General features: G+C 39.3%; 1 protein-coding gene across 2 annotated transcripts in view; it reads left to right on the top strand.

Moving 5' to 3' along the window:
* The window catches only part of JAG2 (jagged canonical Notch ligand 2), a 68540-nt gene that overhangs the window by 41623 nt on the left and 14849 nt on the right, over positions 1-12068 (top strand). Inside the window, exons 6-15 of one of the 2 annotated variants that reach the window (XM_050974815.1) lie at positions 2738-2868; positions 3255-3374; positions 5297-5410; positions 6249-6362; positions 6918-7031; positions 7559-7605; positions 7875-8048; positions 10397-10547; positions 10828-10992; positions 11564-11677. In XM_050974815.1, the coding sequence (XP_050830772.1) occupies positions 2738-2868; positions 3255-3374; positions 5297-5410; positions 6249-6362; positions 6918-7031; positions 7559-7605; positions 7875-8048; positions 10397-10547; positions 10828-10992; positions 11564-11677 (1244 nt within the window). The remainder of the gene's footprint in view (positions 1-2737; positions 2869-3254; positions 3375-5296; positions 5411-6248; positions 6363-6917; positions 7032-7558; positions 7606-7874; positions 8049-10396; positions 10548-10827; positions 10993-11563; positions 11678-12068) is intronic. The other variant, XM_050974816.1, reaches the window with a different exon arrangement.

The raw sequence follows: 12068 nt of genomic DNA, 5'->3' as shown, positions 1-12068 counted from the left end.
GGCTAAGATTAAGCCAGGTCTGATTTTGTTTTGCATGTGCTGGATTGTGAAGACAACTTTGAGCTGATGAAGTCAGCAGAGGGGAAGGACAAAGGAAGTAGAATCTTGATTCCAATAAGAATTTTCTTTGTCTGTTGAACAATGAGAATCCTTATAGATTCTCTATATTTGGCTTTCTTATTTTGTCAGATGTGAAAAATTTAGAATTGCTATTTAGTTGATTTTTGACTGGGATGGGAGGGCAGGGAAGAAGTAACTTTAGCCCAGTATTAGCTGCACTGACTGTTTCCTTTTGGCTTTTGCACAAGTAGTTGGTACTTGAAAAGGAATTCTGGTTTGAATTTTTTGTTGTTTTTTTTTTTTTCCAAATGATGTTGAATTTGTGTTTGTACCATTTGGGTTTCTCATAGTGAATCATTAATAATTTTCATGTTTGATTTTTTTCTTGATATTTTTGTCATAAATGACATATCCATACCCATAAATGACATAGAACATACCCATTTCTGTGTTGGTTTACCTTTATTGATCCCATTTTGCTCTCAGGGTGGGTTGAGATCCATATCAGCATTATCTTTTCAGAAGGAAGTGGAATTAACACTGCTCTAGCACCTGTTAATGTAGGATGGGACCAGACTTCCTGTTCAAGAGGAAATCCTAATTTACTCTTCCTTGTAAACTGAAGGCTGATCAGCTTACCACATAGTAACCTTTTGACTTGTAAACACTGTGTTCTTTTGGACTGCTTTTAGCCTCCAGAAATTCACTCAGGCATGGTGGTAACTTTAACAGTAAACTTTGACAGTGTTGAATATCATGAAAAAGCAGTGACTTTTTTTCTGCTGAAGTAATTTTAATGTCACCAAGCATACCTACAAACTCAAGTAGGTGCTTAAGATGCCTTCAAGTTCTAGAAGGTGGCTGTATTTTTCTTTGCACTCTTAAGCACTGCTGCAGTGTCAAACAAAGAAACTTGTTATCCATGGGCTATGGAGAATAAATTGAGTTACTGTGATTATTTGCTTTGTGATGCAGACTTTCAGCTCTTGAAAATGCTTGTTGTATGTGGGTGGGGAGTTGGCTCTGTCTGGGATAGTCGTGGTGAATCACTGGCAGTAGTGCCAGGTTTGGCATGGATGAAGATTTGGGTTGGGGCCAGTAAAGTAAGTTGCAATGCTTTTTTTATTATTACCATCCTCTGAAAAGATTTTTCTGTCCTTGAGGAGGAAGGAAGAGATCAAATTTAGCAAGAGCAGTATTTGTTTCCTCTTGCTGCTGCTGCAGCCAAAGAAAGAGGCTTCTAAAATATGAGTGTTCTCCAGGCTTCTGCCAGCCCTGCTCAGAGGAGCAGTTGAGGCCTCTGAGCTGGGTTCTCAGCTGAAGCTCCCCTTGGAGATCTTGGAGCTTTTCAGGGCAGAAGCAGGTACTGGGACAGGAGCTCAAAGTAGTTCTAGAACTTGTATGAAAAGAATGGTCTTGCAGACATTCTACATCTAGATTCCTTACTGCCAATGTAAACAGTAGGGATTTAAATACTGTGCTGCCAGCATAGCTTGTTCTGCTCCTCTGGGGATTGATCCAGATTACTGAAACAGTGGAAGGGGATTGATTCACAAGGAACCAAGACTTCCTTGTCCTCTCTCACTGCCCCCCCCAAAGACTTACTTTCTGCTTTTTAATACTATTTAAATCACATGGATAATAGAATGGTAGTGTCAAATCTAAAAAATGTAGTTTTGTTTCTAATGCTTTTTTTTCCTCTAGGCAATAGGGCTGCACTGTTGTGCATGTGCCCAACTCTCATTCAGTGTGATCTTTGTTGCTAGTATGTTTTTTGAATTCTCTACAAGAAATATGCTCTTAACAGACAGAATATTTATTTTGTTGGCCCAAAAGAGCAAGCTTACTATTTCTTGGTACGTAAAATGTGTGAAATATAAATATGTTTTAAAAAATCACCCCCACTTATTAGCTCAGGTTTTAATGCTTCCCTGTAGCATAAACAGTTGCTTATTTTAGCAGAGTTCTGATACAGATTAATGTAAAGATACTGGTCTCAGAAGAAATCTTGGGGGCAAAATTTAACTATAAACCAAATGAATTATTAATGGATTTTGTTTCTATTCTCACTCCTCCTTTCTCCAAAGACTACTTTTTCCATAAGTGCCAGTAGAGAACACCAAATATATAATAGAATAAATCTGTGAAAATCTGGTTTTCTTGAGATACCAGGCATTGAAAAAATTGTCAAGAATGCTGCCTTTCTGGCTGCTGTGGTCTTTTAAGGCTGTAGCACTCTAGAGAAAATTGGCTAGTATCTTAATCTCTCTTCACAGAAAAACACTGTGGTGCCCAATGCAGTAAGCCAGCAGTCTCCTGAAAATCAGTTTCAGCTTTCTTGTATCAATCACAAGTTTTGTCCTAGTGTGAGATGATTATGTGAAGATGGGACTTCTTGTGAAAGAACAACTAATTCATGTCCAGTTCTCATAACGTGTAGTGCTTGGTGGTGTTTGTTGCCATTGTGTGTAACACATTTGAGCAGGATGAGTTCCCATAAAGGATGTTCAACAGGACTAGTTGTGTCCCTCCTAAACAGGATAAAGTTTTGTTATCTGTTGCACATTGAACAGTTGGCCATGTTCTTGACAACGGTAAGTGTAGTGTTGTAAATAGATGTAATGCTGATCATGAAGCATCATGTTGCTAACTTTTAACATGTGAACTTACATCTTAGGTGTCATTATGGTTGGCAAGGACAGTTCTGTGATGAGTGTGTCCGCTACCCAGGCTGTGCTCATGGGAGCTGTAATGAACCATGGCAGTGTAATTGTGAAACCAACTGGGGTGGCCTGCTCTGTAACAAAGGTACTTAACATTAATGTACAGGAAAAATAAGTTAAGTTGCATGATTAACTGATAACTCATTAACCCCTTTTCTTTTCTGCTAGTGTGCAACTACCCGAGTGTTTCTGTGCCTTAATTCTTGTGTGGCAGATGAGGTCTAGGCATCAGAAGTATAGGAAGTTCAAGACAAAAGGCTTGGAATTGTCCTGACTCTTCTAACTCCTGCAATTGTCTCTTGTTCATTCTTCCCTGTTCTGTGGATAGTTACCAGATCACAGGCTAGCCGCTGGAATATGGGGATGATGTGGGTGAAGGATGTTCGAGCCAGAAAGGCATCTGTGTGTCTGAGTAGGGACTGAAATGGTGTGATCTGTGTTCCCTGCTGACTGGGCCTGTTCTCTGTGCAGATCTGAATTACTGTGGGAATCACCACCCGTGCCTGAACGGCGGCACCTGCATGAACACGGAGCCGGACGAGTATCGCTGCGCCTGCCCCGACGGCTACTCGGGCAAGAACTGCGAAATCGGTACTTGGGACACCTCTTCTGGCAGACCTGCACCTGCCTTAGCACTTCTGCACTTCACTGGGGATGTGCTCCATCTCTCCTTTCTGGGGCCTGAGCCTGGCTGTTCAAAAAATCACCAAAGACAACAGAAATGCTGCACCAGTTTCCCTTTAGATAAGACTTGAGACTATTTTTTCCCTTTAACTTCTCTTCCTTAATCCAAATATGCGGTTGGGCTGTAGTCTTATGAAATAGGTTAGACATATGGCTTTCCCTGTTGCTTTACTCCCTGCTGCCCATTTTCTTGTCTTCTGGCTTGTTGGCAAGCATGCATCTTTTCCAAGCTGGGGACTAAGAAAGGTGGAAGTGATGGACACTTGAGTTTCTACTCTGATGTAGGGCTTTGGCCTCATTTTTAGTTGGCTGAATGTGTTGACTATCCTTTTTAATCAACTGAAACTTAATCTGTTGATGTGGGACTTATATTTTATTAATAATGAAATGTTAACTATTATGGAAATGTGCTCAAACTCTCTTACAGAGTCACTTTGAGCAGTCTGAACAAAAAGTGTCGTCTTTGTGCCTATTGGCAAAATGGAGGAGAGCATTTAAACCCCATTTGTGATGAAGTATAGCTTTGCCTTCAGTCTAACAGATCTGTGTCTTGAAAAACTGCTTCCTGTCTCAACCACATACAAAGATAGCATGTTGCTTTTTTCTGTCTGTGTATGTGTTACACAAAGGCCAAAATGTTCATGTTCTAGGGACAGTTTTGGTCTCTGGAGACTTTTCTTGGTTATTCTCACTTTGGAGGTAAATGGACAGTGTGCAGTTTCTAGTTCTTTCATATTTTGCTTTATATATTTTATTTCATATAGCTGGATGCTCTTTTTCTTTGTCATGATGCATTGTTTAATCCTTTTTTGAAATGTGATATTCACAGCTTCTCACTATGAATTTTGCTGTTCCTTAATAGTTAAAATTTTAGGTGGAAAGAACCTTTTTTTTCCACTTCACTGCTTGGCCTTAAGTTCACTAAACTACTATCAGCAGAAGGTTTTTGGAGTTAATCAGGATGCAGATCTTTGAACTTCCTAAAGCTCTATGTGGTGTTAAAGATACCATCAAAACTTAAATTTTGCTTCAGCTGGTAGAACATGATGTAAAGTTTAGGCTAAAATGGAGGAAATCTTGCCATAGCTTGCCCAGAAAGCTGTGGGGGAGTAGCTTGTCTTTTCAGTGAGGAGGCAGTGAAAAAGGGAGCCATATAGTTGCTGAGATCTACAGTGATTTTTAACAGTAGGTTGGTGTGTGATCTGCTTTAGGTACTGGTACTAAAAAGCTTCCTTGGCTTCTGAGAAGGGAAGTTACCAAAAAGAAGTTACAAAAAGCTAGTCTCTCCTCAGCCTGGTGGTTTTGTTCAGCCTCTGTACTGTTACAGCCCTACATGGAGTGACAAGGAGCATCACTTGCAAACAGCAGGGAATAGAAGTGCTGTGAGCACTTCTATTCCCTGCTGTTTGCAAGGAGCAGTGCTTAGAATGAAGCTAAACAGACCTTAAACTACTACAACTCAGACCTCTGCATCAGCATATCTGTTTTTTCTCACTGAATTTAAAAGAAGTGCTCTGGAGGTGGAAGTGCATGGCTGGAAGCAGAGTGTTAGTGGGGAACTTTGCTGGAATTGAGATAGAGTGAGCTGTCTGTGCTTAGGCTTTCTAGTCATTAGGTGGGAAGGATGATACATCTTCAGTGGAATCCTGCTTCATTTTCCTGCTGGGAATCTTAACTCTCTGCAGGTGGGAGAGGAACTTCTGTACTGGTATCTCTCCACTGTTATTTCTCTTGGTTACTTTTACCCAATGCAACTTTTAACGGCAAGTTCTCCTTAATTGGTACTGGAAGAGTATTTAGCAAGAATTTCTTTCCTTCTTTCTCCCCAGCTGAGCATGCTTGTGTATCTAATCCCTGTGCTAATGGTGGAATTTGTCACGAAATTTCGTCAGGCTTCAAGTGTCACTGCCCGTCGGGGTGGAGTGGACCAACATGTGCTATTGGTGGGTATGGTTTTGCTGGTGGCTGACCTCTTGGGTTGGAAGGGTTGATGCTTGGTGATAACATGCTCTGTGGGTTTGGAATTTGGTGGTAGTCTTTCACTTTCCCTGTCTTTTAACAGCTGAGCATTGGCAGAGTGAAAAGAGGAGGGGTTCTGTGCAGTCCACAGTATTGACTCAATGCAGTTGTGATTTGTTATCAAAAAGTTATCAGAAGCATAGCTGGACCATATCCAAAGAAATGCCCTGTTGCCAAAACTTGTTTGTCAATTCCTGAGTCAGCCACTCTGAAGCAAAATACAGAATGGTTTCTTTTGAGAAATATAAATGTGAAGTTCAAAGGTTCTCCCCTTCTTTAATAGCAGAAAAGTAGATTTGCACACTTAAATGCTTAAGTGTCTGGTTCAGAGGACAGAGAAATGGTTGAAATGTTTTATGGGACTGTACTAGGTTTGCATGTTGCCTGTGATTTGGAACACAGGTGGCTTACCTGTTTTCAAACAGCAGCTGTCCTCAAAAAAAGAATAAACAAACCAAAACCAAACCAAAAAGCCCTGAAAATTCATAACCACAGAACCAAAACTGGCTAAATATGTGTCACAATCTAGGGACATGACTTTCAGTGAACATGCAAATCATAGGTAGGTTATCTGATTCTTATTTGCTGATCTTCTCTGTCACAAAAATGTGAGAAATCCTAAATAAAAAATTAGATTAGCAATGTTTGTCTGTGCCTAGGCTTGTTTGCACATTCTCCCCCTTCATCTCAAACTAGCTTTGAAGCAGAACCTGTTAAGCCAAGCTTTAGGCTGTGTGATGGAGTCCCCCTTTGCCTTTGCAGATATTGATGAGTGTGCCTCGAACCCCTGTGCTCAGGGAGGGACCTGCATTGATGGTGTCAATGCATTTGAGTGTATTTGTCCACAGCAGTGGATTGGAGCAACTTGCCAGCTTGGTAAGTAATTCTAAAGCTTTGGAGACCACTGGAGATTATTCCTAAACAATGAATAACTGTGTTTCTGGCATGGTTTTTATTGAGGAAAATGTGGAATGTGTGTGTTATTGGTATCTTAGCTCCTCTTTAGCAGATCTCAAAGCCAGAAGTTTCAAGGGGATCTGTAACTTTTTAAGCCCCTAGAGAAGCCTACTTAAAATAGTTCTTTTAGAATGCCCCATAACTTTTCTGTTGCAAAATGCAGCACTGGTGATGGTAACTCCTTTTCCATGGTGGCAGAACAGTGACTAAGCTTGTGGAGGCCAGAGAGGGATTTTCCCTGACTAACAAATTGCCTTTTTGAGTTTTGGCCAAGGGAAGAGTAAGATAACATGCATGTGCTACTATAGGCAAGTGTGCATTAAAATCCTGTGGTATGTAAATGGTTTTAGTGCCCTACCAATGTTTAATATGAGCTTCTGATGCTGGGATTGCATGGACACTTTGCTTGGTGCTGTGGTAATCTGTTTCTGGGTTTGTACTTTATTCTATTCTTTATTTTCTCTTATTTCACAGATGCTAATGAGTGTGAGGGGAAACCCTGTGTTAATGCTTACTCTTGCAAAAATCTCATTGGTGGATATTACTGTGACTGCATTCCAGGATGGACAGGAGTAAATTGTCATATCAGTTAGTATTTCTTTAGTATGTATGTTGACAGTAGGATGTTCTTTAAAAAAAAATATAAGTGATAGTATACATACTTTAACAAGAAAAAATACCTGTTGTCAGTGTTTTTCTAACTTCTAACAATGTAAATTGAAAATACTGTTTGAAAATTTATTTTGAAAGGTAATTGGTATTAAAATGATCTTAGATATACACTTCAGTAAATCTCTTGACTCTTACATGTTTCTGAACAATATATATGGATTCAATTTAAAATACATTTAAGCTAAAATGTTAGATATGAAATGACCTGATATTGATATCTCATTTTTAGTACACTGTATTAGAAATATAGAATGTCCTTTTCTATTGGTTCTTTTTTTAAAAATAGGCATCTTTTAAGACATCAAGAATCCTTCCTTTTCATTGAAACATCTAGAAAAAAACCTTTTTGAAAATCACTTGCTCTCAAGTTTTATGCTAAACCTTTACTTTTCAGCTTAGTCTTGCAGTCTAAATTCTAATGCTTTGCATATTTTTATCCATAGATATAAATGACTGTCATGGACAGTGCCAGCATGGAGGGACTTGTAAGGTAACTCTTGTTCATTACATTCCATATTGAATATTAATCTTTGTCTGACTGAGTTTTATAGTTTGCAAGTACAGTTTGGTTAAATGAGTTCAAATGTTAAGAATGTAACTCTGTACTTGCAGACTCTTGCACCCATTTCACAGAATAAAATTCTGTGGTGCTACTGCTATCCGCAAATCCAGAATACAGAAGTAACTTGAATCTTTGTGTGCAAATTTTGTCAATAAACCAATCCTTCTACTTTTGCTTCTTTTCCCTGCTCTGTGAAGGATGAAGTGAACGGTTACCACTGCTTGTGCCCTCGTGGTTTCACAGGAAAAAACTGTGAGATAGAAACCAACGAGTGTGAGAGCAATCCCTGCCAGAACGGGGGCCGCTGCAAGGACCTGGTGAATGGATTCACTTGCCTGTGTTCCCAGGGATTCTCAGGAGTCTTCTGTGAGGTGAGGGCAGTGCAGACATTACTGCAATGCTTGTCATGGACTGAATTCCTGAAAGAAATCTATCTCTGGGTTTAAATGGGAGTAACCCAAGGCTGGAGCGTCACTGCCTGTCGTAGCTGTTACCTGATACTCTGAATAAGCAAATTTGTTGTGCAGTGCTGTCATAGTAGCTGGAACACTTGAATTTGCAGCCTGATAAACTGCAGGTTGTTGTATATAGATGTTGGCTTTCCTAAGGGTTTAAGGCTGCAAGTATTCCTTAAGCTTGAAAATGTTTTCTTTTGCAATTTTCAGGACCTTTGTCCTTTTGTTACACTGGAGTGCTTTAGCTTCTCATCCTAATAATGCTGAGGCACATAATTGAATTACCCTTCAACTAATCCCACTGCTGTTGGTAGGAGTAGAGTAATTATATATCAATTATTTGTATTATATATAATGGTGATGATTAACATAATTACTAAAGGCAGGCAGATAGACAAGTTTTGGCTCTCTTTGTCTGAGATAATTTTAGGAACATGGAGTTCCAGTGCTTAAGGACTCAGATCTGAAATATTGAAGTCTTAGTGGTAATTCCTGAAGTATATCATGGTAAAGAAGATATTCCTCTTTTCTAGGGAGGACATTAGGCTTTTCAGTGTAAAATTGTTTTGCATTAAGTATTCACTTTCTGGCTTTTGCTGATAGTCAAATTCATCTGGATGTTATGCTTAGTATCAAGTGGAGGCACTAGGTTAGAATTTTGTTGGATTTGCTCCAGATTTTTTTGTAGAGGATATTGGAGTGATCTGTCTTAAACACTGAACTGATTTTATTCTATGTTATTTGCATCAATAAAGAAGTAGTGCCCTCATTTTATTCAAAATTTAAAAGGACTGCAGATACCAACCAGTTTGATTAAACTGGTGCAGCACCTAATAGCTCATGAACTGTTTCTGCATAAGGATCATAACTTCAGTGCTCTACTCTAGGCTGATTCATACAATACTGTGTAATTAAAGTTTTAGCAAATGTGCTTGAATAATAGGGGGAGTTGGCTGCTTGCCTTGTGTGCTGCAGGAAATATCTACCATTGATTCCAGATGCTAAAGTACCAGCTACTGAACTTGCATTGGGAAGGGGAAATTTACACTAATGGAAGGAAACAAATGGAGACATCTGATAGAGGAGATCTGAGAATCTTTCTCAGACCGTGGCTATTTTTTTATAGCTTGCTTCAAATGTTCTGTGTGAGAGCACGAAATGGTTTGCTAAAAATTCTGTTGTGACTGGAATTGTATGTGCTCCTCTGAATTACCACCATTTGTGTTCCTTCTTCTTTGGCTAGTTTAGCATTTTTCTCCTATTTAGCTACTGAACTGCTAAAAATAGGGATTAAAACCTCTACTGGACTTAGCTTTTCAACTTTACAGACATGAAATTAGCTTTCTCCCAAGAGAGATGTGAAGAAGGAAAAACTGACTGGAGGGGAGGAAAGCAATCCTTAAAATAATTTGGAGGAAAGATACTGTGATGTAAAAGTATTCCTTTTGAGGCTGCTTTGTGGATTTTGAGACCAATTTAGGGCATCACAAATCAGTGATCTTGTGTGTCAGTCTAAAGCAGAAAGCAGCAGAATTGTTTTGCCATAGCAATGTCTATGTTAAACGTTGTATAATGAAGGTGAGGTTTAAATTCTGCTCTCTGGATCAGATGGTCAGAGTTCAAAGTGCATCTTGTGTAACTGTGTGTAAATTGGTGTGGTGATGGTATTTTTAAAAATGTCCTTAAAGCTGGGTCTAACTAGACCTACTTTTAGCAGGAGGTGGGGAGTAGCTGACCTCTAGAGGTCCCTTCCAAGCTGTGTGGTTTTATAATAAATTCTATGTGTTAATTGAGATGGGAAGAGAATTTGCTCTAGGGGATGGGATTTTGTTCAGGTCCTGTGTATTTTAAGTCCCTTGCAGACAGAAAGCTGACAAGTGCAGTGGTATTTAACTTGCCTTGTGGCACTTGGTTATGTGGGTGTGAAGGACAGAGAAGTGACTTATAATGATCCAGAGAAGTTGCAGTAAGGTGTCTCCTAATGGCTTAAGTAATTATTCACTGAGTTATTGCAAATGTGCTTATTCAGCCTCCTCCAAAAGAGTATTTTTTTTAGCAGTGTCAGAAATGCTTTGTATTAGGATAGACTAAAGTAAGCTGAAGTTTCTCTGTCTAGCAGGGTGGAATGCAATATTTATGATTCATAAACCTTAAAACTTGAGGTTCCTTGTACATTAGCTTCATCTGTGTCTCTGGCAAAGCAGATAATGCTGCTTACTCCTGGGAAATAAAGCAGCTGCTGCTAACTGTGGTCTCTCTTACAGATGGATATTGATTTCTGTGAACCTAACCCTTGCCAGAATGGGGCTAAATGTTATGATCTGGGAGGAGATTATTACTGCGCCTGCCCTGATGACTATGATGGAAAAAATTGTTCTCATCTCAAGGACCACTGCAAGAACAATTCTTGTAAAGGTACCTGCTGTTGTCCATAAATCTGTCTTGATGGTGGTACATTAAAAAAAAACACATTTTGGGGAATAGTATAATGCAGAAATGTTTTTATTGTACTCACTTGGACTTCATAAAATAGTGAGGCAGTGAGAGGAAGTGCTCCTCATTTATGAAGATCTAGACGGTAACTTATAACTAACATAAAATTGTGATTAGTTTTAATTCTTGTAAAGCCACTTTTAAAACTAAAATCTGATTGGTGATACAGATCATTAGTCTAAAGACCTCACTTCTTTTTCAGTAATAGACAGCTGTACAATAGAAGTCTTCACTAATGCTACCCAAGAAGGAATCCGTTTCATTTCATCCAATGTTTGTGGGCCTCATGGACGGTGCATTAGTCAGCCAGGAGGGAATTTCACTTGTGCCTGTGACAGAGGTTTTACTGGAACATACTGTCATGAAAGTAAGTAGGAGCTTGTAAAAGATTATTCTTTTTGCTCTAAATTTATTTGAAAGTTAATGTTACGAAGCTTTACAACATTAAATAAAACATTTAGATTTCAGTAAAGTCATGTGAGTTGCTGTTTCAGATGTACTGCTTGAAATTGCTTCTACTGGTAGCAGTCTTTGGAGTGGTTTACACTTCCTCCACCATAGAAAACTGGTTTGAGTCCAGCTTCAGTGTAAATGTGTCTGTAGCCACTACCTTTATGTGCAATCTTACAAGCCACAGATTTCTCCAACATGAGAGCAAAAAGAGGGGGCTAGAACTTGTATTGCTGGTCTGGGTGTTTTTAAACCCCTGGATATTCTTGCCATGTAAGTGTAATGCTCTGGTTGGACTTGACTTGCTACATGAGAGACAATACAGCCAAAAACCCTTCCAGGCTTGAAAACAGATGTTTGAGCTTTTCTTTTGCATGTACAAGTGCAGTAATAACTTTGTGCTGCTTTTCCTAGAGGCACAAATGTAGATCATACCTCTGAGTAGGTGAAAACAGCCTTGAGCAATAATTGTTGACTTTTTGTTGCAGATATCAATGACTGTCTTGGGAAACCTTGCAAGAATGGTGGGACATGTATTGATGAAGTTGATTCATTTAGATGTTTCTGTTCAAGTGGCTGGGAAGGAGAGCTGTGTGACACAAGTGAGTACTGCTCAGTGTTGCAGGGCCAAATGATGCAGCCTTGTTGTAACAGAGGTGGTTGATATATGCTTAATAATGGGGTAGTTTCTCTGTCCTGTAATTGAGTCTTATTTACAGAAGTATTTTCAGAAATAACTTCAGGTAGCTGCTCTAAAAGCCTCAGCTCCTTTAATAGGAGCAGAATCTGATTCTTTGGTATATTTCAGCATTTATTTCTGGAGGAGAAAACTTTTTGTCTTGGGGATAGGCAAGAGTGTTGGCCAGGAAGTGAACTAGGCCAGTTCATGGTTAAGACACCTCAGAGGAAACTGCAGTTGTTTCTTTTTCTGCTCTGAATGAAGCCTGTTCTAAAACATGATGGCAAGGACTTGCTGAGACTTATTACAGGACA

The sequence above is a fragment of the Serinus canaria genome, chromosome 5 (genome assembly GCF_022539315.1).
Source record: "Serinus canaria isolate serCan28SL12 chromosome 5, serCan2020, whole genome shotgun sequence".
In the NCBI taxonomy this organism is placed as follows: domain Eukaryota; kingdom Metazoa; phylum Chordata; class Aves; order Passeriformes; family Fringillidae; genus Serinus; species Serinus canaria.
The sequence above is the reverse complement of the archived record's forward strand: the minus strand, read 5'-3'. Positions and strand labels throughout refer to the sequence as shown.